The sequence below is a fragment of the Nyctibius grandis genome, chromosome 21 (assembly GCF_013368605.1).
Source record: "Nyctibius grandis isolate bNycGra1 chromosome 21, bNycGra1.pri, whole genome shotgun sequence".
Classification (NCBI taxonomy): Eukaryota; Metazoa; Chordata; class Aves; order Nyctibiiformes; family Nyctibiidae; genus Nyctibius; species Nyctibius grandis.
This window is the reverse complement of record NC_090678.1, coordinates 3,823,367-3,850,641: the sequence shown is the minus strand read 5'-3', so window position 1 is coordinate 3,850,641 and position 27,275 is coordinate 3,823,367. Positions and strand designations below refer to the sequence as shown.

The 27,275-nt window shown below is 49.8% G+C and overlaps 2 protein-coding genes across 9 annotated transcripts in view; one reads left to right on the top strand and one right to left on the bottom strand.

Annotated features, from left to right (window-relative positions):
- Positions 1-14,628, top strand: part of SMG7 (SMG7 nonsense mediated mRNA decay factor) — a 58,076-nt gene extending 43,448 nt beyond the window's left edge. For 6 of the 8 annotated variants that reach the window (XM_068416822.1, XM_068416818.1, XM_068416821.1 and 3 more), the window contains 9 exons: positions 2,995-3,139; positions 4,564-4,952; positions 5,675-6,040; positions 7,575-7,724; positions 9,816-9,896; positions 10,500-10,659; positions 11,563-11,733; positions 11,833-11,984; positions 12,462-14,628. In XM_068416822.1, coding sequence (XP_068272923.1) covers positions 2,995-3,139; positions 4,564-4,952; positions 5,675-6,040; positions 7,575-7,724; positions 9,816-9,896; positions 10,500-10,659; positions 11,563-11,733; positions 11,833-11,984; positions 12,462-12,575 — 1,728 coding nt within the window. In that variant the 3' untranslated portion in view covers positions 12,576-14,628. The remainder of the gene's footprint in view (positions 1-2,994; positions 3,140-4,563; positions 4,953-5,674; positions 6,041-7,574; positions 7,725-9,815; positions 9,897-10,499; positions 10,660-11,562; positions 11,734-11,832; positions 11,985-12,461) is intronic. The other 2 variants (XM_068416825.1, XM_068416826.1) reach the window with 2 other exon arrangements.
- Positions 14,629-16,211: 1,583 nt separating this feature from the next.
- Positions 16,212-25,811, bottom strand: NCF2 (neutrophil cytosolic factor 2). The gene is made up of 14 exons (XM_068416953.1): positions 25,638-25,811; positions 25,433-25,515; positions 25,007-25,115; positions 24,647-24,781; positions 24,219-24,326; positions 22,774-22,833; positions 21,728-21,771; positions 21,111-21,252; positions 20,729-20,803; positions 20,256-20,354; positions 18,561-18,718; positions 18,370-18,481; positions 18,001-18,151; positions 16,212-16,314 (listed from the first exon to the last, which is right to left on the bottom strand). Exons 1-14 carry the CDS (start codon positions 25,809-25,811, stop codon positions 16,217-16,219), a joined length of 1,548 nt encoding a protein of 515 aa, XP_068273054.1. The 3' UTR covers positions 16,212-16,216.
- Positions 25,812-27,275: the final 1,464 nt, after the last annotated feature.

Below are 27,275 nucleotides of genomic sequence, written 5' to 3'. Positions count from 1 at the left end.
AAGGGTGTAGAGTTTCAGGGTTTATCTGATCTGTACCTGGATAGTTTGGCTGCATCTCAGTCGTTCCCTGATGATGTCTGGAGACATTTAATCATAGTGATGGAGACTCTATTATTTCCCTAGAGAAACTCTGTCACTTCTTTACTGTTCTTAAAAGTGGAAGTTACTTCCTAATGCACTTCATCTCCCTTGCCTCTGTGTAAACGTATTACTGCTTCCCAGGACAGGTCTGCAGAATAACTTAAGTCTTCCTCTTTGCAACTGCTCTGAAGGCCTGTGTAATTGAGGCCTTGTTTTCCCTAGGCTAGACTAACCAGCTCTTTCAGTCTTTCCAGCTTGTGGTGTTAGGACCCTTGGATCATTCTTCTTCTTCTCCTCCTGATTATTTGCTGTTAATCACCATCGTTATGAAATGGAAGGTCTGAAGTGGCAGTGTCATGGAGTTGGTTTTGCAGGGGGTCCTACCAAGGGGGGTAAAGGGGAGTAGCTTACAGTAACCATGTGGCAATCGTTTGTGAGTCGTGGAACAAGAGTCTGGTATCTGAAAAACAACTTAGGTGAGTTAGAACAGCAGGTTTCTCATTTATTTATTGAACACGTCTGGAATGTGGTTGCAGAACTCCAGATTTCAGTGTTTGTGCCCCTCTCTTGGAAAATAAGGAACTTGAGATCAATAAAACCCACCAGATCTTCTGAGACGTATGTGTAGTTTTTTGGATAGGGAAGATATATTTTTGTTTTAACCCAGCTGATTTATCAGAAATTTGCTTGTCTTAGTCTTAAGAGATAACAAACCTAGGAAAAATTTATTTCAAGTAGCAGAATCTGTTCTGATGTGGTTGGTCACTCTTCATCTCTTGTTGAATAGAAATTAATTTTGACTTTTAGTTCTATCAGCTGCATTTGTTATTGCAACTATTACAATGAAATGCCTTTTGTTTTATGTGTTTTGATGGACTTATTTATCCAGACCTACTCCAGAAGATGGGGGAAGGTTTTCTTCCTCCCAAATGAGGAGAAACCAGTGTAGGTTTTGCACCGACTGGTAGTCTGTTAGCACTCTGCTTTGGCTTTCCTTGAAATTTCAGGCTTTGTCTCGTCCATAGCTCATTGCCTTCCAACGCCTAAATGCTGCAAATGTTGCAGCTCCTGCTTAGCAAAAATGTTAAGAATGTTTTGTGAAAGTAATGAGTCCAGTTTCGCAGATAAATGGAACGCTTGCACGCTCAGACAGGACCATGAACGTGTGGCATAGGTTGAATCTCTGCTCTTTAGGGAAAAAAACATGCTGAGGAAGGTTGCACGCAGACTTGCTTAAGGTGTAATGTACTCTTGAGAGGTCACTGATGAAATGGTCCTTCTCCCAAGCACCGTGTAGGAACCCTTGAGACCTCTGGGGAAGTAAAGATTTGGTAGTATTGACACTTCTGAGGTGAGGTCAGGTAGAAGCAGGGGAAGCAATTGAAGTCTGGCTGTCTTGCTTAATCAGTTTTAGTTATTTAGCTTTTAAAAATTAATGATAAATCACGTGGGGGGGGTCTTCTGAAAGCCACCTTTGGAAGTGTTTTATAGCTGCTTCAAGTTTATGATGCTCATGTTTTGATACCCCATGGCAGGAGGAGTGTCTTTGAATTCTCCGACCTTGATACAAAAGAATGTGTAGCTGTCAGTATGGGCTATAAAAATGTTTGGCTCATTGTTGAGAAAAAAGGGACAGCATGATACAAGTTGAATATACAGAATGTGATGAAGGGCGAAGATGGGCAGTGTTAGATGCAGCATGAGCAGGGGCTGCATCACTCATGGTGCTTAACATCAACCAGAGCCTTGAGGTGGAGTTCCCTCACCTTTTTTCTAGCAGAAGATCAAAAATACACCCAAACCTCCCAGACTTATAATCTACTTTAATTTAACACAAAAAAGAAACTACAGTCCCATAATTCCTAAATGGGGAAATTCAGAATAATTTGAAAAAGACCTTAAGGAAGGATTTGAATGCATCTACCCCTTTACCACAGTATTTTGGCAGAAAAGACCTGCCCTCTAACTCCTGTTAACTCAGCAGCACTAAATGTTGAACTAAACCCCACGCAGGTTTGTTTTGTTTGATTTGGATTTTTTAAATTTGGTCCCTGATAAAACCCCGTTCTTTCAATCACCGTCGAAGCTTGGCGTCAGGCCTGCTCCTGGGCGCTTTCTGCATCGCCCGGGTTCCTTGCTTGCTGTCTTTCTCCTGCCTGCTCCATCTTGCATTCCAGGCTGAACAGAAAGGGAAAGTAGTCTTCCCCTCTGTCTTCCTCTCCAGGAAGACCCAGACCGCAGCAGACTCAGGTAAACATTACATTACATTCTTCTCTCTGCCTTTAACTGGTGCAGCTCTTTGAACAGCACATACAGGAGCTACACACTAAACTGGAGGAGGTTAAGCACTTCTGCTATGTGTCTTGTGTGCTCTTGGTCAAAAGAATTCCACGGTATGCAGGAGTTTGTGCACGTACATCACCATATGGACCAGGCTGAAAGAGTTCCCTAGGAAGAACATGGCAGTGTTTGTTTTTTTTTTGAGGTGCTGCAGGTGAGTAGCATGAGTTGGGTTGGAGCAGTGCCAGAGGAGAGGCATAATAGTATCTGCACTTTTTGTTTTGCTTTTAAGGCACTGCAGGTGAGCAGCATGGTGAGTTCTTTATGTGGTCTGAGGATATTGTTTATGTCCACTTCCCACTCCCTCGCTAGAGGAGGAGCCTGTTGCAGTCTTCTGGGTAGATATCCTTAGAGGGCTTTTGTGAGGCAAGGAGTGCCTCAGGACAAGCAGGGTAACCTGCCTGAAGGCAGTGAGGAGGGAACTGGGTTCCTGTGTTCCAAACCTCTCCCAATTACTTAGGGAAAAGAAAATAATCTCTCAGACAATCTGGAATTTCATTTTTTGGCTTGAGACATGATGTGGGTAATTACAGGAAAAATTACCTAATTTCTTCTTACTTTCTTTTGCATTAGGTAAAATCACAGACAGAGATGAGGAAGACTCCAGTGTCTGAAGCCAGGAAAACACCTGTAACTCAGACTCCAAGTCAGGCCAGCAGTTCTCAGTTCATCCCCATTCATCACCCAGGAGCCTTCCCTCCCCTTCCTAGCCGGCCAGGTAATTCGCGGCGTTCTTTTGAAGTGTGATTTACTGTTGGCTGCAAAGAAAATCCTGTAATAGTGGTTGTTACAGCCTCTGAAGGTAGGACCTGTTTTAATGAACATGCATTCTCACGTTGAGGATCTTACAAACTAGTAAAGAAGGGTCATAGCAGAACTGAAACAAGATAAGTAAGATTCTTTATGCTTTGGAATCAAGGTCTGTCATGAAATCTACCACCTTCCTTCTTGGTTAGTGGGTGTGTGTCAAGAGGAGGGGGCCAGACTCTTAGTGGTGCCCAGGGAGGGTGGGGAGTCTCCTTCTCTGGAGATATTCAAAACCTGCCTGGACATGACCCTGTGCAATGTGCTCTGGGTGACCCTGCTTGGGCAAGGGGTTGGGCTGGATGATTTCCAGAGGGCCCTTCCAACCCCAACCATTCTGTGATTCTGTGTGAGGTCAAGGAACTTCACAGTAGGCTTTTTCTGTAGTTAGAACATGACAGAGTCTGCTGCTAGCTCAGGAGGAAGCATTCTCTGTGCATGGGACTCCATTACAAAAGATCAATCACACTTCTTTCTTCTTCAAAGCTTGGTTTCTTTTGTAGTAGCGCTCATGTTTCAAGCTGTAATTTGTGTGGTTTTATTTGCTGTTGTTGCTTCATTGCGTGTTCCTATTTTGTTGTGAAGTGTTCCTGTCATACCTTGCTGTCTGTGTTTGCTCACAAAATAGCTGGAAGCTGGATCTTCCCTGCAGCTCTTATGTGTGGTTGCTCAATGTAAGACAGAGGGACATCTTTCCTATCCCAAAGTCAGCATAAAATCTGGCCTGTGAGACACAGAATTAAAGCTTGCCTTCCAAACTTGGCTTTTCAGTGTGAACTACAGGAAAGAAATTGATCTTGCAGATATGAGGATCTGTTTGCTTATTGTCTGTCTCTATCTAAATTGATCCTGACACTGGTGATACTCTAAAAGGAGGCAGTAGACTTATTGATTGCTTCTGTCCATTGCTCCAGAAGTTTAGTCCCTGAAAATGTGTGTGTTTGAGGGGGAGGGAACTTTGGGGGTAAAGCATCAAAAACCCCAGAATGGTGAAGAAAAAAGGTAGTGGGGGGGAAAAAAAACCCAGGGAGATTGAGGTGTGTGACTCTCACAGATACTGCCCTGGCTGACTGTAACCAGTGCCTGGAATATTGTAAGAAAACTCGAGAACAAACTCTGTATAACCCTTTGATCACAGCCATGTACGTGCAAAGGTCAGAAAGGACGTGATGGTGCATGTATACAAACTGCACTTGGTGTTTGCTGTCCTTGTGGTCTAAATGAGCAAAATAGGAAAAAAAAAACCCAAACAACCAAAACTCCACACTAAATATTTTCTTGAGGGAGCTACCTGCTCGGCCAGATTTTGATTTAAAGGTGCATTTTTATCTTTTCCAGGGTTTCCACCTCCAACCTACGTTGTCCCCCCTCCTGTAGCTTTCTCCATGAGCACGGGGTACACCTTCCCAGGTGGTGTTTCTGTCCCAGGAACCTTCCTCCAGCCCACACCTCACTCGCCTGCAGGAAACCAGGTGCAAGGTGGGAAACAGTCCCACATTCCTTACAGCCAGCAACGGCCCTCCGGACCAGGGCCAATGACCCAGGGACCTCAGCAAACGCCACCTCCTTCCCAGCAACCCCTCTCATCTTTACCAGCTCAGGCAACAGCACAGTCCGCAAGCCAGTTACAGGTCCAAGCTCTGGCCCAGCAACAGCAGCAACAGTCCCCTACGAAAGCTGTGCAGGGCCTGGGGAAGAGCCCACCACACCACTCCGGATTCCAGCAGGTAAACTTGACTAAGGCAATGTGCTAAGATTCATTTAAAAGTCAATGGCAACATTCCTGGATTACCTTTTAAAAGACCTTAAAGGTCATTAAAGACCTTAGTGTGGAATTTTGATCTGTGAACTTGTGGGCAAATTTGAAAAAGATTTAAAGTTGAGTGGGAATGAACATACAATCCTCTAACTAAGAGGAAAGTATCTACTGGAATGGGTTTTCTGTGTGTTTCTGTTAATAGACAAGATAGGAAGGTGGTATTTCTGATCAGGTATTTCTGTCTGAGACCTTTGTAGTTGTCTTGTTTGAGTCATGAGGACTAAGTCTGGACCTTCACCCACATTCTCCTTTTGGCTAACTGGGTTGCAGCGTCAGTTCCCTCACAGCAATTAGTTTGGTGCTCACGTCGTGTTGGAGAAAATCTCCCTTCTGGCATGTCTGGCCTCGGTGGTGAGACCCTCCTGGTGTTCTGGGCAGCAAGATGCTGGCTCAGTACCTTAATAAAAGTGGTTATAAGGTACTGGATTCGAGTAAGGATTGTGCTTGGCCATTGGTGTAGAGCTTGACTAGGGAGATGCCTATTGAGACTGAATTTTGGTGAATAACAGCAAATCAGAATGTTTGTGGAATGCCTATAAAAAGAGCCAGATGGATGATTTGAGTGGAGTTAGGCATTCAGTTAATATTCCAGTTCATACCTGCTGGTGAAATCATGTGTCTCTGCCTCAGTATCCGCAGACAGACTCGTCAAAGCAGCTCTGGAACCCACCTCAAGTCCAAGGCTCGCTGGGGAAGATCATGCCTGTGAAGCAGTCCTATTACCTGCAGGCCCAGGACCCTCTAAAATTGTTTGAACAGTCATTACAGCCTCCCGTGATGCAACAGCAACCTCTGGAGAAAAAAATGAAGCCTTTCCCAATGGAGCCATATAACCAGAACCCCTCAGAAGTCAAAGTGCCAGAATATTACTGGGACTCTTCCTATGGCATGGCTGACAACAGGGTGATGGCACAGCAGTCTAACATGGACCGCAGGGGAAAACGGCAAGGAGTCTTCCGCCCAGAGCAGGATGCTGTCTCCAGGATGACCTTTGAGGTAAAGATCTGTGCTATAAGCGGTGAAAACATTTGAGGCTCTGATATTCCTGACAACTCCAGGAGTTTCCCTGTTTCAGGAATGCCCTGTAGCCCCAAGTTAGGTCAATGTGAGCTTATTTAGTAGGGAGCTGGGTGTCAGCAAATGAGATTCCAGCAGAGAGTGGTGGATTCTCCATTTTAGTTGGCTGCGTGTGGCATCCAGCTCTTGAAGGCTTGGTTTCAAGTAGGTGTAAGTCTTGTTCAGTGTAGACGTGGCATTGATCTCTGCACTGTGTCTTGTCAGGTCGAGAAACATGGCAGCTGATAGTTTTGGGGAAAATTCTTGTCTGGCAACTGATGAAAACCATAAAAGCCATCCAAATAATTGAGGCTGAATTATTACCCTTTTGGTGATATACACACCCGTATAATATCTTGAGTGTGTGCAACTGCTGAGGCTGCAATAGATTGAGGCTGGAAATCGAGGGTGGTAGGAGCAGGCTTGTCTGGGATTATTTTTTTGTTTGTTTTTCCTACAAATCCCACCACACAGTGAGAGAGCCAAACAACTTCCTTAGCTCTTGATTGCACTAATGGAATACTTTGCTTCTGCTCATGCTGTGCTGCTTCGTGTTGCTGTTTATAAAACTTGCAATCTTTGTTATTTATGAACAGTCCTGGAGTTGTCTGCTAGTGTTTTTGGGGGATGTTTATAAGGAAACTTAAACAGAGGCCTCTTTAAACCTTTGGTGAGATACGCCTCTGTAAATGCACTCGGGATTTTCAGAAGGTCAGCTGAGATCACTTGGCTTACCCTTCAGAGAGAAAAGCCAGCCAATATACAGGAGTCTGCCTCTGCCCTGAGGTCAGGTTGTGGTTTTTAGACAGAGACAGGGTCAAAGCCTTGTTCTCATCCCTAAAAGGGAAACTATGCCTTGGTGCAAGCAAGTACAGACAGAAGCTGTGCCCCTGATGCTTGTGTTCTAAGCATTCCTCACAAAAGTCAAGGTGTCAGGTTTGACCAGCACTTTGTGGGGTTTTTTGGCCCAGCGGTCTGGTCAGCTGTACGTCGGTGTAGCAGCCGTTAGCAGTGGCAATGAGTCTCATGGGATTTAAACTCCACAAATAGAGGAGGGAAGAAGATGCAAACGTGATTCCACTTGAAACCTAAATTACTCACAGGTCAGCTATAGAAGAATAATTGTAAGACCTCATGTCCTTGTCCTTGAATGTGAAAACAAGTTCAGTATTTGGTGTGGATGCAATGGGAAGCGCACGCTCCGCTAATTAAAACCCATCATTTGGGGGTGCAGCGCTCCTCCCGGTACCGCTTAGGCCCCGTGGCTGGTTATGTTCTCTGCTCAGCGTTTTCTCTCTGTGTACCTCGACACGCTTCTGCTGCACCTCTTCCTCACCTCACACTCCTGCATGCCGCCTGCTGCCTTTCTCTGGCTGTTTCCTCTCGTCCTGCTGTGGCTTAGCCCCTCCTCGCCCTCTCTTGCTGTTCCCCTTTCTGCCTTCTGTTGTCTCACTGTGCTCATTTCTGTCACTAGGACCCCAAGAGCTCCCCTCTGCTTCCTCCGGACCTGTTAAAGAGTCTGGCTGCCTTGGAGGAGGAGGAAGAGCTGATTTTCTCTAATCCTCCTGATCTTTACCCAGCTCTGCTGGGGCCTCTCGCCTCTCTTCCTGGACGAAGCCTCTTTGTATGTATTTGACGTAATACCGCTGCTTCTCACTCTTAACTGGCATCTCTTTCTTCTGTGAAATTATAAGAAATGTGAAATCCCTTTCTTTCCCCCGTCCACTTCCCTGCCTCACCCTTGAGCTAGGCTTCATGCGAGAGCTCAGGCCAGCTGAAGGGCCACTGTAGAGCTTTTGGGCTGAATCCTGCTAATTTATGCAGAAATCAGAATAACAGTGGGGTTTTCTGTAAGTACAGGCCACAGGAGAGGTGTTGATGCATGGTTTAATGCACTCGCTCTTCTGCAGTTGTATGGGCCAGGGGGAGCACAGATTCAGCTGTGGGAAGTCATCAGAACAAGTGTGGCTTATTATAATCTACATATAAAAATTACATAAAGACAGGGGGAAACTGCCCTACTAAATGCAGAAGAGACTGTAAAAGAGTGAGATGATTTTGGGAGAAGATTGTAAGCAAGTGGCTAATCAGCATCTCCTGTAGAAATACAGTCATTTTTGACAGACTGAGTGAGATTTATTTCTACATTTGTGCATTAAACCTTCCTAGTTCAATAGCTGGAGGGTCTTAGAGCTGCTGAGTTTGTAAATTGCCTCTGAAAATGCACTACACCTTTCTAGTACGGCTCCAAGCGTGGCCATTAAATACTATTTCAGATTTGTAGCAGGAACAAAGAAGAGCTATTTGTGACTCTACTCAAAATCTCTGATTAAGCCTATTCCTTAGTTACTTTACATGCCATCCCGAGGAACCAGTAGCAAAATAGACACCCATTTCTCTCTCATTAGATACCTTTGCTAAGAAACTAATAGCTGCTTCTGGAGCAGCTTCCTTTGAAGCTCTTACAGGTGCTGTCTGCTGACAAATGGGAGGAAATTCTGCTCTGTGCAAGCTGTGTGGATATGCAGAGTGTGAATTTTGTCTGCCTTTTACAACGTGCTTTCAACGTAACGAGTTGTCACTTTGAAAATCTAACAAGCTAGGAGCTGCTTGCCGAGGCAATGAGCCTGTTTGTCCTCAGTTTACAGGATAAAAGCAAAGATATTCCAGATATTGAGGCCATGTTAAAGAGAGAGGGATGCTAGTTTGGGGTTTTGTTGCTTGAACAATAATTTTAAAAACATCTGACGTGCTGAGCTGGTGTGAGCACAGCAGGGCTTTAATTTGGAACAAGATCACAGCTTTCATTTTGGCTCACACACAGTTTTACTTGGGGGTTCACTGACTCTATGGCTTGGTGATCCTGATCCTGAATTTGATGGTGTTTGTTGTCTACCAGCTGAGGTTCTAATTTTGCTTTGGTTTATGTACCGGTGATAACTGATCCTATTTCTTCCCTAAATAGCATCTCTGAAACAAGCCTATTTTTCACTGCTTAATCATAATAAGAACTGAAGAGAAAGCTGAGAAATTATGCTGGAAGTAACAGTTGTAAGAGAGGGGCATAGATGATGGAAAAGGTCATGGTCCCTAATAACATGGAACCCCAGGGGAATTTTGGAACCTCTGTTTTAAACACTGAGGGTTGTTTTCTTCCTCTCTACAGTCATTTATAATGAAAACGAGAGCGTGCTAAATGAAACTTGGGACTGTTTAACCCATTTAAAAAAAACACAGCACGTGGCTCTTACTGTCTTAATGTTTACACAGCAGGGATGCTCTCGGAACTGAAAAATACTCTGTCAAGAGTCTAATCGTGTTTGAAGGAGTCCTCTGATCACTGGGAAGGATCCTGTCTCATTTGTATGAGGTTTTACACAACCATAGAGGGTTTTTTGGCAGGAATCTCCCCTCTAGATGTATCAGACAATATTACACTTAGGATTTGAACAGCTGTTCTGGCAGCGGGGTTTGCCCGAGACTCTCAGCTGTCGTGGTTGTTGGTTTTTAGATATTAGTTACAGTTAGTAGGAAAACTACTGATTTTCTACGTTTGTTAGTTTGCTCCCCCTGTCCTCCAAGGTGCTGGAGCTAAAATAACAAGGAAGGTTTTAAAAGGTGACCAAAACCACCTTGGCAGTTTCTGATAGCACTTTCCTCCTGCTCACCACGCTGAACACTAACTGCTCTTTTTTTCCCTTTTTGGTTTCTGAAGAAGTCCCTGCTGGAAAAACCATCAGAATTGATGTCTCAGTCATCATCTTTCCTGTCCCTCAGTGGCTTTTCTCTTAATCAGGTAAGTGAGGACCAGAGTCTGCAGCCCTTTGCTGTTTGTGTTTGCCGTTAAAGTAGGTAACGTGGCAGAAATATGGGGATATCCTTTAGTTCAAACCAATGGGAAACCTGAAAGAAATCCAGATGGGTGCCTAATTTCAGTCTGTATCAGCGAGGTTATCTTTGCCTTTATCAGTTGTCTTCCCAAATTCACCTAGCTGTAGTTCTGCAGACGTATGGTTGGATCTCGCTGAGTTCATGGGCCCCTTGCTCTTAGTAGAATCGTGCAGTTGACTGAAAAGGGACATCTCGAAGTGTTATGGTGTGTAGGTTTTGATCTCCTGAGCAATGGATTAGCTGTTCTCTTCCAGAGAACTGAGCAGGGTCTTGGTACAATTTTGGTGAGTACTGGGAATTCGAAGATTTTGTGAAGGCTTTGCCCAGAGAAATCTGTCCTGATTCAGAATGGGATGGGCTTCATGTTAAATAAAATGGTCAAAGAAGAGGGGGCTGGGGAGTGAAAAAGGAGTTAGGGAAATATTTTGATCTATAATTGTTTCCTTTGTACAGTCTCGGTGTTTGAAATAAATCCAATACCTAAACTCTTACGTTCTTTTTTTTGCAGGAAAGATATCCAAATAACAGCATGTTCAATGAGGTATATGGGAAAAACATGAATACCAGCACAAAAACAGAAGTCACCCCTTCAGTTGCCCATCAGGAGACTTCACTATATTCTCTCTTTGAAGGGACTCCGTGGTCTCCATCCCTTCCAGCCAGCTCAGGTAATCCTGGATGATTTTTCTTGTGTATAGTGATTTAAGAGGATTTGAGTTAATTCTGAACCTACTGCAAGTTAAATGTAACTGGAAATTAAAAAATACCTGCTGACAATGTCTGAAAGTTTCTGGTTTTCTTTATATAGCCTCAGAAATATGAGGGGATTCTGTAATTAATATAGCATAAGAACCTAGATTTTAATTGAAGTAGTTAAGCAGGATAAAAGTTGTAGGAGGTGTTAAATCCTGAAATCTCTTTAACTTAGATTCCTGACAAGCATTTGGGAGTAGGGCTTTAACTCAAACATTTGTATACTTGGTGTTGCTTCTTTGGAAAAAGCAGGAGGAACTGGATTTCATAATGGAGGTGTTTGAAAAAGAAAGAAGCGATGTGACTGAGGAGCGTGGAGGAAAATAGAACACTTGTGGGTTTTTTTTTTCCTGTTAAGCAGCCTACAAAGCAAACCAGCTTTTTCCTTAATAATTATCTTGAAGGCATAAACCCATTGTAATGTAAAACATTCACAGAGTTGGGAGTTTGAGTTGTAAACTTGCCAACTCCTCAAGGTCTAATGTCATTTTTTATTGGCTTGTCAAGCTTGGAGACAGAAGTTTTTTTTTTTAGTTTGAGAAAAGTTACTCAAGACACATGGGGAAAACTCACTTTGGCTTTTGGTTTTCTGGTAAGCACATGTATGTGTTAAACACAGTCGCTCCGTTCTTGTACAGCACAACAGTTTTCACTCAGAACTGAAACATTACTCTCATGTAATGGAGGGAGTAAAAACTGACCTTCAGCACTGGAGAAAACTGGGTGACGGCAGAATTTGCAGCAGCACTAAGAAGATCAAAATTGGGAGGCTCCTGCCGTTTCTGTTGACCTTTTTCCTCTTGCCTTGTCACCACTAGATCATTCGACACCAGCCAGCCAGTCTCCTCACTCCTCCAACCCCAGCAGCTTGCCAAGCTCCCCTCCAACCCATAACCACAACTCTGTTCCCTTCTCCAACTTCGGACCTATTGGGACTCCAGACAACAGAGACAGGAGGGTCACGGACCGCTGGAAAACAGATAAGCCAGGCAAGTGCTGGGCTCGAGGCTGACGCGAAGCTGGCCGATGGCCTTTGTTTTGCAGAGGGTTTGCCATGTTCCTTTGAACTTGTCTTTCCCCCGTTTTAGCAATGGGAGGGTTTGGCCTGGACTATCTCCCAGTGACATCGTCATCTTCAGAGAGCAGCTGGCACCAGTCCAGCGCTCCCAGTGGCACCTGGGCAGCCCAAGGTCCCCCTGCTATGGAGGACTCCTCAGCTGTGCTTATGGAGAGCCTGAAGGTACGTTTGACTGCGGCTGTGCTCAGGAGTGGGTGCTTGATCCGGTGATGGGTGTTAACCTATTGCAAGGGCCAGAGTTCAGGGTCAGGAACAGAAGGTTTTTCCTGCAGGTTCACTTACGCAGGCAGCGTGGGAGGTGTGACCGGCGCTGGAAGGTGTCACAGCTTTCCAGTTCTTGCTGTTCTAGAATATTTCGTGGAACAAGACCAGGCTGGCAGAACTGGAAGAAATTATAACGTTTGCTTTGACTAGTCTAAACTTAGTAATCGTTAATGTGGCATGAATTTTTATGGTAATGAGGATTCTGGAGGAGGATGAGCTTCTTCCTTCTTTAGAAGGCCTGCTTTGAAGTCTGGATAACTTTCATGATAAGCCAGGTATGAGTGATAAAGAGAAGAGAGAGGATATAGAAAACTGTCTCTGCTTTCTCATCTGTCTTAACCCAAGGAGGTGCTAGTGTTGGCTGTTTGTTTTTAGTCCATCTGGTCCAGTTCCATGATGCACCCTGGACCCTCAGCCCTGGAGCAGCTGTTAATGCAGCAGAAGCAGAAGCAGCAACGCGGCCAAGGCACCATGAACCCGCCGCATTGAGACAGAAGTGGCAACCCTTGCAAACGAAGGCTCCATAAACCATGGCATGTTGGGTTTGCAGGACTGGCCCACACAGTCCTGTGCAGGTGGCAGCCCTCTCTTCTGTTCCTCGCTGTCAGGAGGGCGTAAGTGCTCCACCAAGCCACTGAGTGCGCACAAAACGTCTGCAGCGCAAGAAAACACCACCAGGAACTCTCCCATCCCTGGGCCCTTTGGAGGGAGAGAGGAACTGCTGCTTGGCTCACTCGGTCACTCGATATCACCGCCTCTCACCTTCTCCATCGTGCATGTCCCCAGCCACATGGGAAGGAAAAGCTGAGAACGAAGGGCAGATGGGAGAAGCCAATGAGAACCTTCTCAATCCTTTTCCTCTCTTTGGGGAAATAAAATAGGAATCCATTAATGATTGCTTTGCTGACTGAGAATGTAGTTGAAATTACTCCTAAACATCTTTATTACTGTCTCAGTAGTAAGATCACACTGAATTCTTCCGTACACAGACGTGCTTCGTAGTCAGTGTGTAGCAACGAAAGCCCCGGTTGCTGCTCCGCTCAGAGGTGGCTGGTGGCAAGGTGGGGCTCTATCTCCTGGGCTAGCGAAGGAGGTTCATGAAGGAGAGTCTGGCACTTGACACCACTTCACCTTTCACCCGAAGGCTTTGGCCAGCCCGTGGGTGGGTTAGAGACTCCAGCATGAAATGCCCTCCTCTTGGGAGGTGTTTGAGCTATAATCGGTGGCGTGGGGGCATTGCAGCGCTGCTGGACAAGCAAGGTAACTGCTAGGGGGTTTTAAATTAATGTTTGATTCCTGTACATTTTACTGTAGCCTAGTGGCTAGCCCCACAGAGGGCAGGCTAGTCTCTGCATTCACAGCCTGACTCATTTTAATAGCGAGGTAGAAAGCTTTCAATGGTTTTTTTTTGGTTTTGGTTTTTTTTTTTTCCTTCCTTCCTCTCTCCATCCTTCCATCTTCGCTGGACGCTAGGAGTAGTTTCATTACCAACGTGCAGCATCTCGCAAGAACAATAATCAGGGGTCCAGCAGGGCTGGGTAAAGCCGACAGCCGGCCTGGACAGCGCGGGGTGTACGTACCCCAGCAGGCACGGATCAGCTCTGCAGAAACCCGTCCCCCCCCGCCCCCAGCTGCAGCCCCAAACTTTCAGTTCCAGAGTGACATTGAAAGCACCCGCGGACACGCGTGTGTAACGCGCACACGGAAGCGAGCGTAATGCTGTTCCTGGAGGCAAAGGTGCAGAAGGGAAAGGGAAAACGATTTATGTGCTATTTATTAGGGGGAAGGAAGACTGGAAGCTTCGTTAAAGACAAGGACAGCGTTTTTGTTAGGTTTCCCAGGGAAGTTACGGAAACAATCTCAACGTCCATTTGCTGTGTTTAGCAGGTAGGGGTGTGTGTGATGATCCAGGATCTCTGAGCTGGAAGTCAGCTGCAGAGCTAAAGCACATGCAGGAGCCGAAGCGACACTGGAGTCTGGGTAGCCCCAAAGAATCCAAAAAGGGAAGACAGAGGAGACGTGATACCCCTCTGGGGAGGGCACAAACAGCTCCCCCACAATCTCCACCATAGCAACATCACTGTTTTGTTGCATTTCAAAGCTGTGTTTCCTTTAAAATCAACGAGTGAAGTTCCCACCCAGCGGCAATAGGAACCAAACCCCTCTGTACTTCCCTGGAGCCCTCCCGGGTCGTGTCTCGAGCTGTGCACCCAGGCAGCTGCGACGGTCCAGTGTTGGAATCGTCACCGACTCTCGCGCCCCAGACGAGCTAGCCAGGTTGGCCATCTCACTCCCGGCAGTGCCAGGGTCCCAGCTGCACCGGGCCACTTGTGCATGAGTTAGCCGGCCCCGGGAATGTGTCTGATGCTCGGCTGGGAACTCCCCCCCTGCCCTCTGATGCCCCGGGGGAGCGAGGGAAGGGGCCCCCAACAGAAAACTGGTTTGTGTCGTAAGCTTCTTTTGTGTTTTTTGTCTGTCTGTGCAAGAACTGCAGCTGCTGAAATCAGCTTTGCCTTTAATTAAACCATGTTCTCTCCATCCATGTCTGTGTGTAGCGTTTATTTCCTGGGTAACTTGGCTGCAGGCTTTGAAAAATGCGTTATTTTTCAGGAGAAGTCAGAAGAAGGTTTGAATTTTATTTTTTTTTTGTCCTATTTGAAAGACAACTAAATAAATCGGAGAGATTCTGGCTTGGGCTCAGTGCAGATGATATGAGGAACAGCCGAGGGAGCTGGGGGTGTTTAGCCTGGAGAAGAGGAGGCTCAGAGGTGACCTTAGTGCAGTCTACAACTACCTGAAGGGAGGTTGTAGTGGAGTGGGAGTCGGCCTCTTCTCCCAGGCAACCAGCGATAGGACAAGAGGACACAGCCTCAAGCTTCGCCAGGGGAGGTTCAGGTTGGACATTAGGAAGCATTTCTTCTCAGCAAGGGTCATTAGCCATTGGAAGGGGCTGCCCGGGGAGGTGGTGGAGTCACCATCTCTGGAGGTGTTTAAGAAAAGCCTGGACATGGCACTTAGTGCCATGGTCTAGTTGCCATGGTGGTGTCAGGGCAATGGTTGGACTCGATGATCCCAGAGGGCTCTTCCAACCTGATTGATTCTGTGAGTTTTACGTACCAAACCAAAAATCCATGACAGGAGTAGCTTGCAGAGCTCCCCTTTGGTTGCAGGCTGGAGTACTTGAACCTGGTAGAGCACAGGCAACAGGAGCTGGAGGAGACAGATCCTTCTGCCATTGACTTGCCTGTAAATCTGGGTGTTGGCTGTTTCCAGCCAGTTTCTAAACAGCAAATGTGTCAAAGAAAACTAGGGAGATGCTTTGTTTTTTGTTTTTTTGTTTTTTTTTTAAATGACAGGTGTTTATTGTATCCAAACAACTCTGCAGAATAAGTTCCTTTAAAAATAAATACGAGATTTAGGTTATTGGGAGAAGGGGGGTGGTTCTCCAGATCTTGCGAGGTAGGATCCATATGTAGGGGCCAACTTTGCTGCTGAGATTCCAGGCAGCGCCTTCCTAAGTTACTATGTCTTCTGACTGCTGAGATAAAGCTTGGGAGATACGGCTCCCAAAGGTGAAAAAAAAGTCTGTATTTTTATTGGTGGCTGGTTTTAAAGTCACTGTGGTTTTGAAGTGAGCCACCTGTTGGAGCAGGGTGAGGCCACGCAGCGTCTCTTGTTTAGGCTCTTGGGGTTGGCAGTCATGTTTTAAGGCAGTAAATGCTGTTGGAAGTTCAGCCTTTCCTGGTCTGCAGCTTCCTGAAGGGCAGTTCCTCTTCTGGATCTGTTGGCAGGGCTGGAAATGCAAGTGGCACCAGCCTCTCATGGGTTTTCCCAGCCACGGGCTTGTCCATATAAAAGTTTTGCTAAGGATGGGGTGGGTGGGACAGAGCTGTGAGTAGCAAGTCTCTTGGTAAGCAGAGTTTTTAGGGCTGAATGTGTTCAACTTTTTAATGAGTAGCTGTTTTAGAGAGCAATGCAAAAGGCAAAATCAAAAATAAACCTTTTAATACAAGTAACAACAATATTTTAAGTCCATTTTCAAACGCAATGATTAATGTGGAAACTTCTTAATTGCAACAGTTGAATTCTTTAATTTCTTTCCATGTCCACGACTTCAAGCTCTTCTGAAATCACATCTCTGGGTCTTTGGTGTCAGACTTCTGAACGAAAGCGGACGGGAAGATGCCAATCTTCCCATTGCACTGGCCTTCGAACCAGTCGTCATTCACTGGAAGGTAAAATTGAGACAGTTTTTGTCACCCTCGGGGTGTACAGGAGCATAATAACCTCCACGTGCTACAGACAGGCCCGAGGTCACTGGTTTAAGGTTTTCTGCTAATAAATAGCTGTGCTAAAGCCTGGTAGAGAGAGGGATGGGGAGGAAAGGGACTGAGGGAGAGAATGAGGTTGGAAGGTAAGAAGGAATACACTGCGAAACCACGGTGGGAAAAGTAGATTGAAATAGAGCCCAGGGGGCTCAGAAACTGTCTGGAGTACAAGACAGTGGAAACAAAACGTGAGGAAATCCCAGAATCAATCAGGTTGGAAGAGACCTCTGGGATCATCGAGTCCAACCATTGCCCTGACACCACCATGGCAACTAGACCAGGGCACTAAGTGCCATGTCCAGGCTTTAGAGAAAACACCTCCAGAGATGGTGACTCCACCACCTCCCTGGGCAGCCCCTTCCAATGTCTAACGACCCTTGCTGAGAAGAAATGCTTCCTAATGTCCAACCTGAACCTCCCCTGGTGAAGCTTGAGGCTGTGTCCTCTTGTCCTATCGCTGGTTGCCTGGGAGAAGAGGCTGACTCCCACTGCACTACAACCTCCCTTCAGGTAGTTGTAGACTGCACTAAGGTCACCTCTGAGCCTCCTCTTCTCCAGGCTAAACACCCCCAGCTCCCTCAGCCGTTCCTCGTAGGTCAGACCCTCCAGACCCTTCACCAGCTTGGTCGCCCTCCTCTGGACTTGCTCCAACACCTCAACATCTTTCTTGAAGTGCTGGGCCCAGAACTGGACACAGGCTTCAAGGTGCAGCCTCACCAGTGCTGAGTACAGAGGGATCTGAGCCTTGCATTGTCCTCTTCAAGACACCACCTAAAGCGTAGTTGCACCTGCTGTTCCATCTTCCTCTCAAAAAGTATAATAATTTTTTCTTTTTTTTTTTTTTTTTTTTGCCTTTAGAGCAATTTCTGTCTTGGTTTCACTCAGAGGCTCAGCTGAGGAGGGAAACACGTGCCCTGTGTGGGTCTGTACCTAATTCTTGGCCCGATGTGGACCCACCTGTGGGTTTTGCTGGAGCACAGTAACCCCATCCTCCCTGCTGCGCGTTCTGCACAGGCTTGGAAGGGTCCAGCTCAAAACCGTGTGCTAGATCTTGCTGAGATTTAGTCTGTATTTAAGCCTCAATTCTCATTTGTCATCGTCACTGTAGACTAATATTAAAGAGGATTGAGGGGGCTGATAGAAGATTGTACCCTTAAAACCAGGCAGAGAAAGGTGCCAGATGAGAGGAATGGGAGAAATAGCCTTTTGGGATGTCGCTCTGCCTTCGTTCCTGACGTAAGGCAGGGTGCAGCGGCCAAAGTGAGGCATCTTCTTTAAAAGATAAACTGTGATCAGTGAAGTTAAACACAGCTCAAGTGAAACTCTCCCGTCTTGAAACTATTTTGTGTTTAAGAAAAGACTGGACATGGCACTTAGTGCCATGGTCTAGTTGCCATGGTGGTGTCAGGGCAATGGTTGGACTCGATGATCCTAGAGGGCTCTTCCAACCTGGTTGATTCTGTGATTTGTGATTCTGTATGCTGGGAACCCACAACTCCCACCGAACTGAGCAGGAGCTGCTGTGGGCTCTCGGCATGGCAGGGTGAGGTCCCTCCCGTCCCCTGTCACGGAAGGAGCACGATTACCTTTGGATAAAACAAGTATCACATCTCCGGCCTGAAACTCGAGGTCTTCAGGTTGGGTGGCTTCATAATCGTACTGCGCTACAACTTGGGTTGGTCCAGTCTCCTCCTGCGGCGACTCCTCTGGTTTGCTCTCGGGTAAAAACCCCTCTCCCTAGGGTGGGAAAGAAGCTGGTAAGGACACCTGTGGCTTCTCCTTTGTACCAGGATGAGAGACAAGCTCTGCTGCTCCTCCTCTCCCCTCTTGGCCCCTCTGCCTTTCAGGAGGCCGCTGGCTTGCTTTGAAAGCAAGGACAGCAAAGGCAACATCTGCTGAGGGTCCTTGCCAGGAGCAGGCAGGAGAGGTGGCCACCACCGCGAGCTGTCACCGACCTCTGTGATGTCACACCAGACAGTCAGACAGTTGTCCTTGCTCTGGCTCCAAGCCGCCTCCAGGTTCTCCGCGCTCAGGGTCACCAGCGCTTGGCTCTCCACAGGCTTGTACCTGGGCGCGCAGAGGACGCGGGGTGAGGGTGGGAGCCCTGAAAACACGGCTCCCACTGCCCGCCGTGCCAGGGCCTCACCTCAGCAGGGTGTGCTCGGGCTGGAGCTCCAGTTTCTTGCAAACCAGAGCCAGGAGGTCCGTGTAGGAGAGGCCTGGCTCGACTTGCAGGGCGACCGTGTATTTGTAGTGCACCTTGAGGACGTGGGGGCTGGAGACGGCCGCTTCGGCCTCCTGCGGGCAACAAGCTGGAGGTGAGAGCTTGCCTAACGTGGTGAGGGACCGGGATGTGGGAACTGTGGTCACCTGAGTCACATCAGGGGGACATCGCTGCCAGCCCGTGCGGCTGGTGGCACTGCCCTCGGGGCGTGCCACCCAAGCTATGGCTGGACATGTGGCTGGTCGGCAGCCCTGGGCTTGTCCCAGGACACAGCACAGTAATAGACTGGGCACTTAGCAACCTCATGGTGGCTTTTGGGTGACCAAATTCGAGCTGTGTCCACCCCTCTCATTCTTTTTGTGAGTTGGGATTGTCACGTTTTCCCATCTCTCTCCCCAGCGTGACCTTCTGGTGCACTGATGCTCCCCAAGAGCACGTGCGTTACAGCCAAGCTCTCTCCTACCTCTCCCTTCTCAAGTGCCACGTGAGTTGTACAAGGGCTCTGCTGACAGCCCCGGGTCTGGTGAGGAGCAGACCTGCAGGACACCTCCCAGAAAACCGCCCTAGTCACCCAGGTGGGTCCTGATGACCTGCCAGCCCCTAGGCCTGTCATTATGCTTTGGAGAAGCTCCTGAATGATGAAAACCTGAGACACTGCCATGGTGCTTGCTGGGCATGTCAGCACCTTGCAGCGTGTGATAGATACGGGTTTGTAACATGGACCTCGGGATCTGTGATCACGAGATGTTACCTTGGCTGCTTCTCTCGGCTGCGTCGCACGAGGAGGAACATAGTCTGTGGAGGAAGAAAGAGATGGCTCAGCAGGTGGGATGGGGTAAGCATTGCTGCTCTGCGCCTAAATACGCATTCAGGTCTCCTGCAGCCCTTCTCCTCGACACCCAGCATTATCCCCAGCGACAGCAACCAACCCCGGAGCCAGCGGTGGTCCCTGGAACGGAGGCAGCGTCAGCTGTGGTGGGATTCATCCCTCAGATTTAGCTGTAACCACCAAGCAGAGGTTTGGGCTCTGTGCCTTCCGTCTTCCAGGGATGGCAGCTTTAGGGATGGGATGATCTTAAAGGTCCTTTCCAACCAAAACGATTCTATGTCTTTCCTGGGTGGATTTAAAAAAAAACCCAAAACCACAAACCCAAACAGACCATGAGCTGCTGGTTTTAGTGTCTTTGCTCTTCTGATCTCCCCAGGTGCACACTGAAAACCAGAGGCAATCCTTGTCCTTCCCTGGAGCTGTAAAGCTAAATCCAGACCTCCAGGTAGGGTGAGTTGATGCAGGTTTGTTGAGGCCCCTTCACAAGGATCTGCTCTCCGTGTTGGCAGGGCTTTGACATGGCTCTGCTCGTTATGGGAAGAGACAGAGCTACGCTCTTGAATGTAGCCCCACTGCTAGATCTGTGATGGCTTTTGGTGCCACAAAGATGCTCTTTGAGGTTGTTGGGACCCTGAGATGTTTGCCCTTAACTCCCATGGATGGGCCCAGGACGATGTGAGGGAGCTGAGCCGTAGCCGTAGCCCTAGTCTCAAAGTGTGAGGACACAGCAGTGAGGAGCCCATCTCAGACCTGCTGCTGGGGGTTTCGCCCCTAAGGCACCACCATCCCTTCAGCTCCCCTCGCTGACCTGGTGCTGGCCGCCGCGGCTTGTCTGGAGCGGTGGAGCTGGGTGGCTCTGGGATCTCGGCTTCCAGAGGAACTTCTTCCTGTGCCGGATGGGAAGAAAGAGGAGAAGCAGCTGCCAATCCCACCCTTCCTGAGGGAGCTGTTGCCTCCTGGTGCCTCCCCTCCAGCCTGCTCTTTTCCCAAGGTCTGTTTGGGGTCTTGAACAGGGGAGGGGTGACTTTGCTACCCCTTCATCTCCCCAGCATTGCCAACCACCACCCAGGGGCTGTCGGCATAGCATCTGCCCAGACTTTGCAGGTCTCTGAGCTCATGTTAAGGTGACCATGAGCCAGAAGAACCAACCCCAGCTTTATGAGAGGGAGGGAGCTGCAGGTGTGGGTCCTACTGGAAGACCCAGAATAGTTGGTGGGTGAATGTGTGAGGATCTACCCTCCCCCTGACACCATCTCCTCGCGGGCCTCCTCACCTGGATGTGCAGCTTGTTCTGGAGCTCCACGGGCTCGAGGTAGTTGCAGGGGACGATCCCTTTCTGTGGGGGAAGGAAAGATGAGTGGGGATTGCTTGGCAAGGAGTCAACCCGCTGCTGGAGGATGCAACGGAGCTTGTCCTTGCACTGCCCTGAATCCAGGAGAGTCCCTGAGGCTTGAAGGTTAGTTGTTGCAGGTTGGGTGGCTTCACTGAACCCTGTGGCCTAAGCCAGGGTGGACGTAAGGGACTTAAGTCAGAAACTCATTTAGTTGCTGATGGCAAGGCTTTGCTCTCCAAGTCCTCTGCAGAACCTCACTGCGTCCACCCCATCATCCATCCACCCCCCTCGCCAAGCACGCCCCTGGTACCTTTCCGTTGAACATCACCGTAGCCCAGTTGTCCTTCTCTTTCTTCAGGACAAAGACAATGTTTCCTGGCAGGACCTGCAGCTCCTCGTCGGTCTCGGGGATGAACTCGTACAGGACACGGTGCGGCTGCCCTTCGAGGGCCCTGCGTGCGGGAGCAGCGGCCGGGTCAGGAAGGTGGGAGACATGGTGGTTTTACTTCGTAGGAGGAACCCAGACCTCTGCCTCCTGGGTTCTGCGATCTGTTGCCCACCCCCGTGGAGTTCTGGATGCTAACTGTGGTGGCACAGGATGGGCTTGGACCTGGGTGCATGGGTTAGGGTTTAGGACAAGAGGACATAGCCTCAAGCTTCGCCAGGGGAGGGTCAGGTTGGACATTAGGAAGCATTTCTTCTCAGCAAGGGTCATTAGCCATTGGAAGGGGCTGCCCAGGGAGGTGGTGGAGTCACCATCTCTGAAGGGGTTTAAGAAAAGTCTGGACATGGCACTTAGTGCCATGGTCTAGTTGCCATGGTGGTGTCAGGGCAATGGTTGGACTCGATGATCCCAGAGGGCTCTCCCAACCTGACTGATTCTGTGTGATTCTGTTAGCAGCATTGTCCAGCCTTCATCCAACTCACCTGAGGATTTCTGGGGTCTTGGGCCTGGGTGGAGGACCAGAGGCCTGCCGACAAGAAGAAGAGGATCAGTGAACTGGAGGAATTTGGTTGCTTTGCAGGAATGTCCTGCAGCCTGCTGTCACCCCGACACAGGTCCTTCCTCCCTGTGCTGGTGTCAGGTCAGACGATTTGAACCTAAAGGGAGTTTTTTTGCTGCTTTGCAGCTGGTTGCTGCAAAGGTTGGCAGCTCTCTGCCACCCTGACATGTAAAGCAGCCGCCTTCAGTGCCATGACAACTAAGTTGTGCTTCCTTGTATCTTTCTATTATTGTGCTTGTAAAATACCCAGCTGCCGTCGTAGTGCTTTATGGTCTCTCCTGCCTGAGTGATTTAAGGTCTCGGTGGGTTTTATCAACCTTCTGAAGAAGCTACTTGAGATGGGCCTGGCTCCCGCAGCGAGGTGTCAACACTCGTTGAGAAGAGTGTATTTGATCTCGTGGAACGGTGCTGTGGGCTGCAGCAGCTGCGCTCCCCCATAGCCTCTCGAAGAGCTCCAGTACAAACTCTCAGATGCCTTTAGAAAGATGCTGCTACATCATCAGGACAACGGCGTGGAAAATGCGAAGGGCTTCAGGAACTGGGAGGAGGATGGAGAATGAAAGCAGAACTGCTCTTGCTTCTCCACTCAAGCTTGGACAGAGGAACCCTAATGAATCTTACGGGGAGGGTCTGAGGCCGCTCCCTGACGAAAGCCATCACCCCGCGGCAACGGCAGGGGCAGAGGATGTGCCGCCAGGCCACGACTTCCCCATTCAGGGAACCAGCTTAACCTCAACCACAGGCGTAGGTGGGCTTGGGCTGCGCTTCCCGATGATGGAGGGAGCAGCTGAGATGTGTGGGCAGCACCCACCTCCTCCCCACGGCAGTAGCGGAAAGTTCACGGTGAGTGACGATGCTGCTGTTTGCTCCCCACCATGAGCCAGAGCCCTGGGCGAGCTGCAGGACAATACCCATCCCCATGTCCTCCTGAACTTGAGTTGAGGACGCTGGTCATCGGTGGTGCCTTACCTGTGGTTGGAGTGGAGCGAATCCTGAAAAATTGTCCTTGTCCACCACGGATGCCACCACCTGGAGCCAAAGACAGACAGGTAGTGACTTGGTGCTTGTAGACCTCTCTTAGACATCTGTCTACCCTCCTCCTTTGCTGTTGGCCAAGCCAAGCTCCTCAGGATGCTTTGGGTTCAAGAAGTGCTGTGCTTTTAGGCTAAACATCTTTGACTACTTCTGTGACACGATCTCAGGTCTTAGCCCCACCATTACTGCAGTTAATTACCTAAACGTTTCCCTTTATATTTTAATCACAAATGTTGAAAGGAGTCAAAATGTCCAACTGGAGCCCTTTCCTCCTACAGGCGACTTTAAACATCGTTTAGAAAGTTCATAAATGTTTGTGTGCAAGCTTCTGGGGATCCCCCAACACCCAAGGAGCTGCTTGGCTCTTGGCTGTCCGACTTCCCGGTGCCGGCACAGCCAATGGGTGGCTTTCTGGAGGAGCGCTGCCTCCCAGGACCTGAGGTCGTTTGTGAGTGTCAGATTTTAAAGAGCTTCTTTTTGCACCCCCCGAAAAAATGTTGGCTCGAGCTGAAGCTCTGGTGGGACCTTTCCAGCTCGTTGCTGACTGACTGTCCCTCGTGCCTTGCTAAGGAGAGAAACTGAGAAGAGGCCGTGCTCTGCAGAAACACGCTTTTAGCACCTCTGTTCCTGCAGACTCCCTGCGAGACCCGGACATGCCATCCCTCCCTCCACACCCGGGGGCATCCCCAAGGCATGGACCAGCTCTGCACCTCTGGTTGCCCACCATGCAGCAGATAGCAGCTCAGAGGGGTGGTGGGAGGGTGGTCAGCAGCTCTCCTAAACCACAGAATCAACCAGGTTGGAAGAGCCCTCTGGGATCATCGAGTCCAACCATTGCCCTGACACCACCATGGCAACTAGACCATGGCACTAAGTGCCATGTCCAGGCTTTTCTTAAACCCCTCCAGAGATGGTGACTCCACCACCTCCCCGGGCAGCCCCTTCCAATGGCTAATGACCCTTGCTGAGAAGAAATGCTTCCTAATGTCCAACCTGAACCTCCCCTCGTGAAGCTTGAGGCTGTGTCCTCTTGTCCTATCGCTAGTTGCCTGGGAGAAGAGGCCGACTCCCACTCCACTACAACCTCCCTTCAGGTAGTTGTAGACTGCACTAAGGTCACCTCTGAGCCTCCTCTTCTCCAGGCTAAACAACCCCAGCTCCCTCAGCCGTTCCTCGTAGGTCAGACCCTCCAGCCCCTTCACCAGCTTGGTCGCCCTCCTCTGGACTCGCTCCAACACCTCAACATCTTTCTTGAAGTGCGGGGCCCACAACTGGACACAGGATTCAAGGTGCGGCCTCACCAGTGCCGAGTACAGAGGGACGATCACTTCCCTAGACCCACAGGCTTGGCCTGAATAAATAAGCTATTTCTTCCTTACCATAGCCTTCCCCAGGTAGTCCTTCTTCTCCAGCTGAGCCACTTGCTTTTCATTTGGTCTGAACAGCTTCCCCGCGGGAATGGCCACCAACTCACAGAGCTTCTGCTTCTGCAGCACAGAGAAGTCGTAGCGCTCGTCAGAGGTGAGTGCAGGGACTGCTTAATGTCCCCTTCCTTCTACCACTGGGGTTAAGGTCTCACTCCATAAAGCCAAACCACCACCGTGACAGCCCAACCCCAGCCCTGACATGGTCCATTTAACCCAATCTTCCCCTCCCTGCCTCCCTGGTGATCCAAAGCTGTTCCCACCAACTCATGTCTCGGTATGACACTCACGTTTTTCTCCTGCTCTGCTAAAGCTGTAGCTAAAAGGTGGTTTCTTTGTCACTGGGATTTTTCTCCCTCCTCCCAGCTCCTGCTCCTGCTTACCAGGATGGCTTCCATCGCCCCGTCTATCTTGTTGTGCTGGGGCTCGCTCTTCATGCTCATGGCCAGCGTCAGGTGCTCCTCAGCTTTGCTCCAGTCCTCCATCGTGGCGTACACCAGCGCGATGTTGTAGAGTATCTGCCAGAGGGGTGGGAGCAAGGGAACGAGCTCTTGGAGCAGCCGGACCCCTGCCAGGAGCGCGGTGCAGGAGAGGACAGCAGGGTGGTGGCACCGTGCAGAGCGCTGCACCAGCTTGCTTCCTTCATTGCAAGGCACAAAGAGACCTTGGCTGTCTTCTCCCTGGGTTTCTTGACCTGATGAACAGCCCTTTGGGATCAAAACTGCCGGTTAAGTCTGTCTTACCTCGCAAGCAAAGAGCCTGTAGCGCAGCCCCAGGATCTTGTAGTCGATGAGCTGGTTGCCTCGCAGCTGGGCCAGCGCCTCTTTGAAGTCCTTGACGGCCTTCTCATGGCTGCGGAGCAGAGGACAAGGGTGTCAGCACCTCGTGGTGGCAATCTGCCTGCCTGGTCCCCTTTGTGGGCACCTCTAAGTCTTTACTTAAACTCATTTGAGTTTAGTTGGGTCTCTCCTAACTCCTCGCAGGGGAGGGGAGATGCTCCGAGGCTGGTGTTAATCCCAAGACTGTGCTGCTGATGAACAGGAGCCTCTCTTTTACCTCGAGGGGTTGTGATTTGGCCCCTGGGGTACCAACCCTCCTGGAGCCATCCTCAGCTGCAGGTTGGCATCTCCGCGAGCTGCAAAACCCAAACGTTAAAGCCCTCCACTCACTTCTGCCTGCGGTAAAACACGGTCCCTCGCTGGAAATACGCCACTGCCAGGTGCTTGTCACAGCCGATGCTCCGGGTGAACGCCTGCACGGAGGTAGGAGTGGGGCAAAAAGGGGGTGAGAAGGGAAAACTTATAAAAAATGGAGGCTGTAGAGCCTGTGCTGCTTTAGCCAAGGGGCTTAAGCTGGGCTCTGTGGGTACCTCACCTCCTCTGCCTCGGCCAGCTTCCCCAGGACGAGGTGGATGCAGCCGATGTTGAAGCAGATCTTGGCAGGGGGGTTCTGGACGGCCGTGAAGGCAGCCAGGGCCGCCCTCCAATCCTTCCCGTCTGCTGCGCACACCCCTTCCTGCCACAGCCGGATCATCTCCACCAGGGACATGGTGGCGGTGGGAGCGGGACGCGGGGTCCCCGGCCGCGTCGTGGGTCTCACCCCTCTCCTCGTCCTTGTTTGTGGTGCTCCTCAGCCTCTCTCCAGCTCCCTTCTGCCCCTACTTCTGCCTTCTCCGCTGCCCGTGTCGCAAACCTGGCAGGAAGTGGCCTCACACGCGGCAGTGAAACACGGCCCCGGGATGGGGAAGTGGGGCCGAGGCTGCTCCGCCGCAGAGGGTTTCCCCGCTGAGCTGCCACGGGTTGTGCACCAGGTCCTTGCCGGCAGCCGCTCCTCACCTCTCCGGGTGTTGCTTCTCTGGGGTTTTCATGACAAGCTGTGGATTGTGTCAGCTGGGTGGTCGATCAGGTCAAATTTAGGGTTGCAAAGGCACGGGGCGAGCACTGCAGCTGAGCCCCCTCCGAAGCGTGGTCCTCGATGGAGGTAGCTGCTACGTGGTTCCTGTAGGTATCTCCTGCAGCTGGGCTGGAGCTTTGCCTGCCCGCCCACCCAAGCGGGACGGCGAAGTACAACCCAAGGCACAGCCTGGGAAACGTTTTGCCCTGCCCGTCCCACACCGCGTTGCCCCAGTGAGGAGCTCTGCTGCTGGGGGTGCACGGAGCTGCCCAAGGATGGGGCTTCGGGGGGGCAGCACCGAGCACGGCCGTGCTGCACTGAGCCCCGGCAGCGCTGGGAACTCACGCTCAGCCCAACGGTGCTTCTGCCACGGTGTTTTATGGCCAACGGGGCGTAACCTGGCTGTGGAGCGGTGCTGGGAGGGCAGGGGATGCTGAGGACGTGGCGGCAGTGAAGGCAGTGATGGCAGGGGGGGCCTGACCTGCTGACTCAGGTTTGGAGCTGAGTGCTCCACACGTGGTGTCTAAGTAGTTTTGGAAGGACAAGAGGACACAGCCTCAAGCTTCGCCAGGGGAGGTTCAGGTTGGACATTAGGAAGCATTTCTTCTCAGAAAGGGTCATTAGCCATTGGAAGGGGCTGCCCAGGGAGGTGGTGGAGTCACCATCTCTGGAGGGGTTTAAGAAAAGCCTGGACATGGCACTTAGTGCCCTGGTCTAGTTGCCATGGTGGTGTCAGGGCAATGGTTGGACTTGATGATCCCAGAGGGCTCTTCCAACCTGATTGATTCTGTGATTCTGTGACTTTGCCTCTCCCACATCTACCACCGACACGATGCGTGTTTTGTAAGAGCTTAAAATCCATCAGCAAGACGTGGCCCTTGTGCCAAACCTCCCCCAGCAAATGGCATAATGCCGACAGCAGGAGGGAGGCTGCAGAGGAGACCTTGGTTGGGCTTCTGCTCAGGAAGGAACCTGAGCTGCTGAACAACAAGGACTTGGGTTTTAATCAAAAGTAGGACCGAGCACGTCCCTGAACCTGGGGCTCTCTTTGGTACTCCGGTTGTAAGCGTGCCCTCGGCATCCCTCTGCGGCCAGCCAGCTCCCGTGGGCTTCCTACGG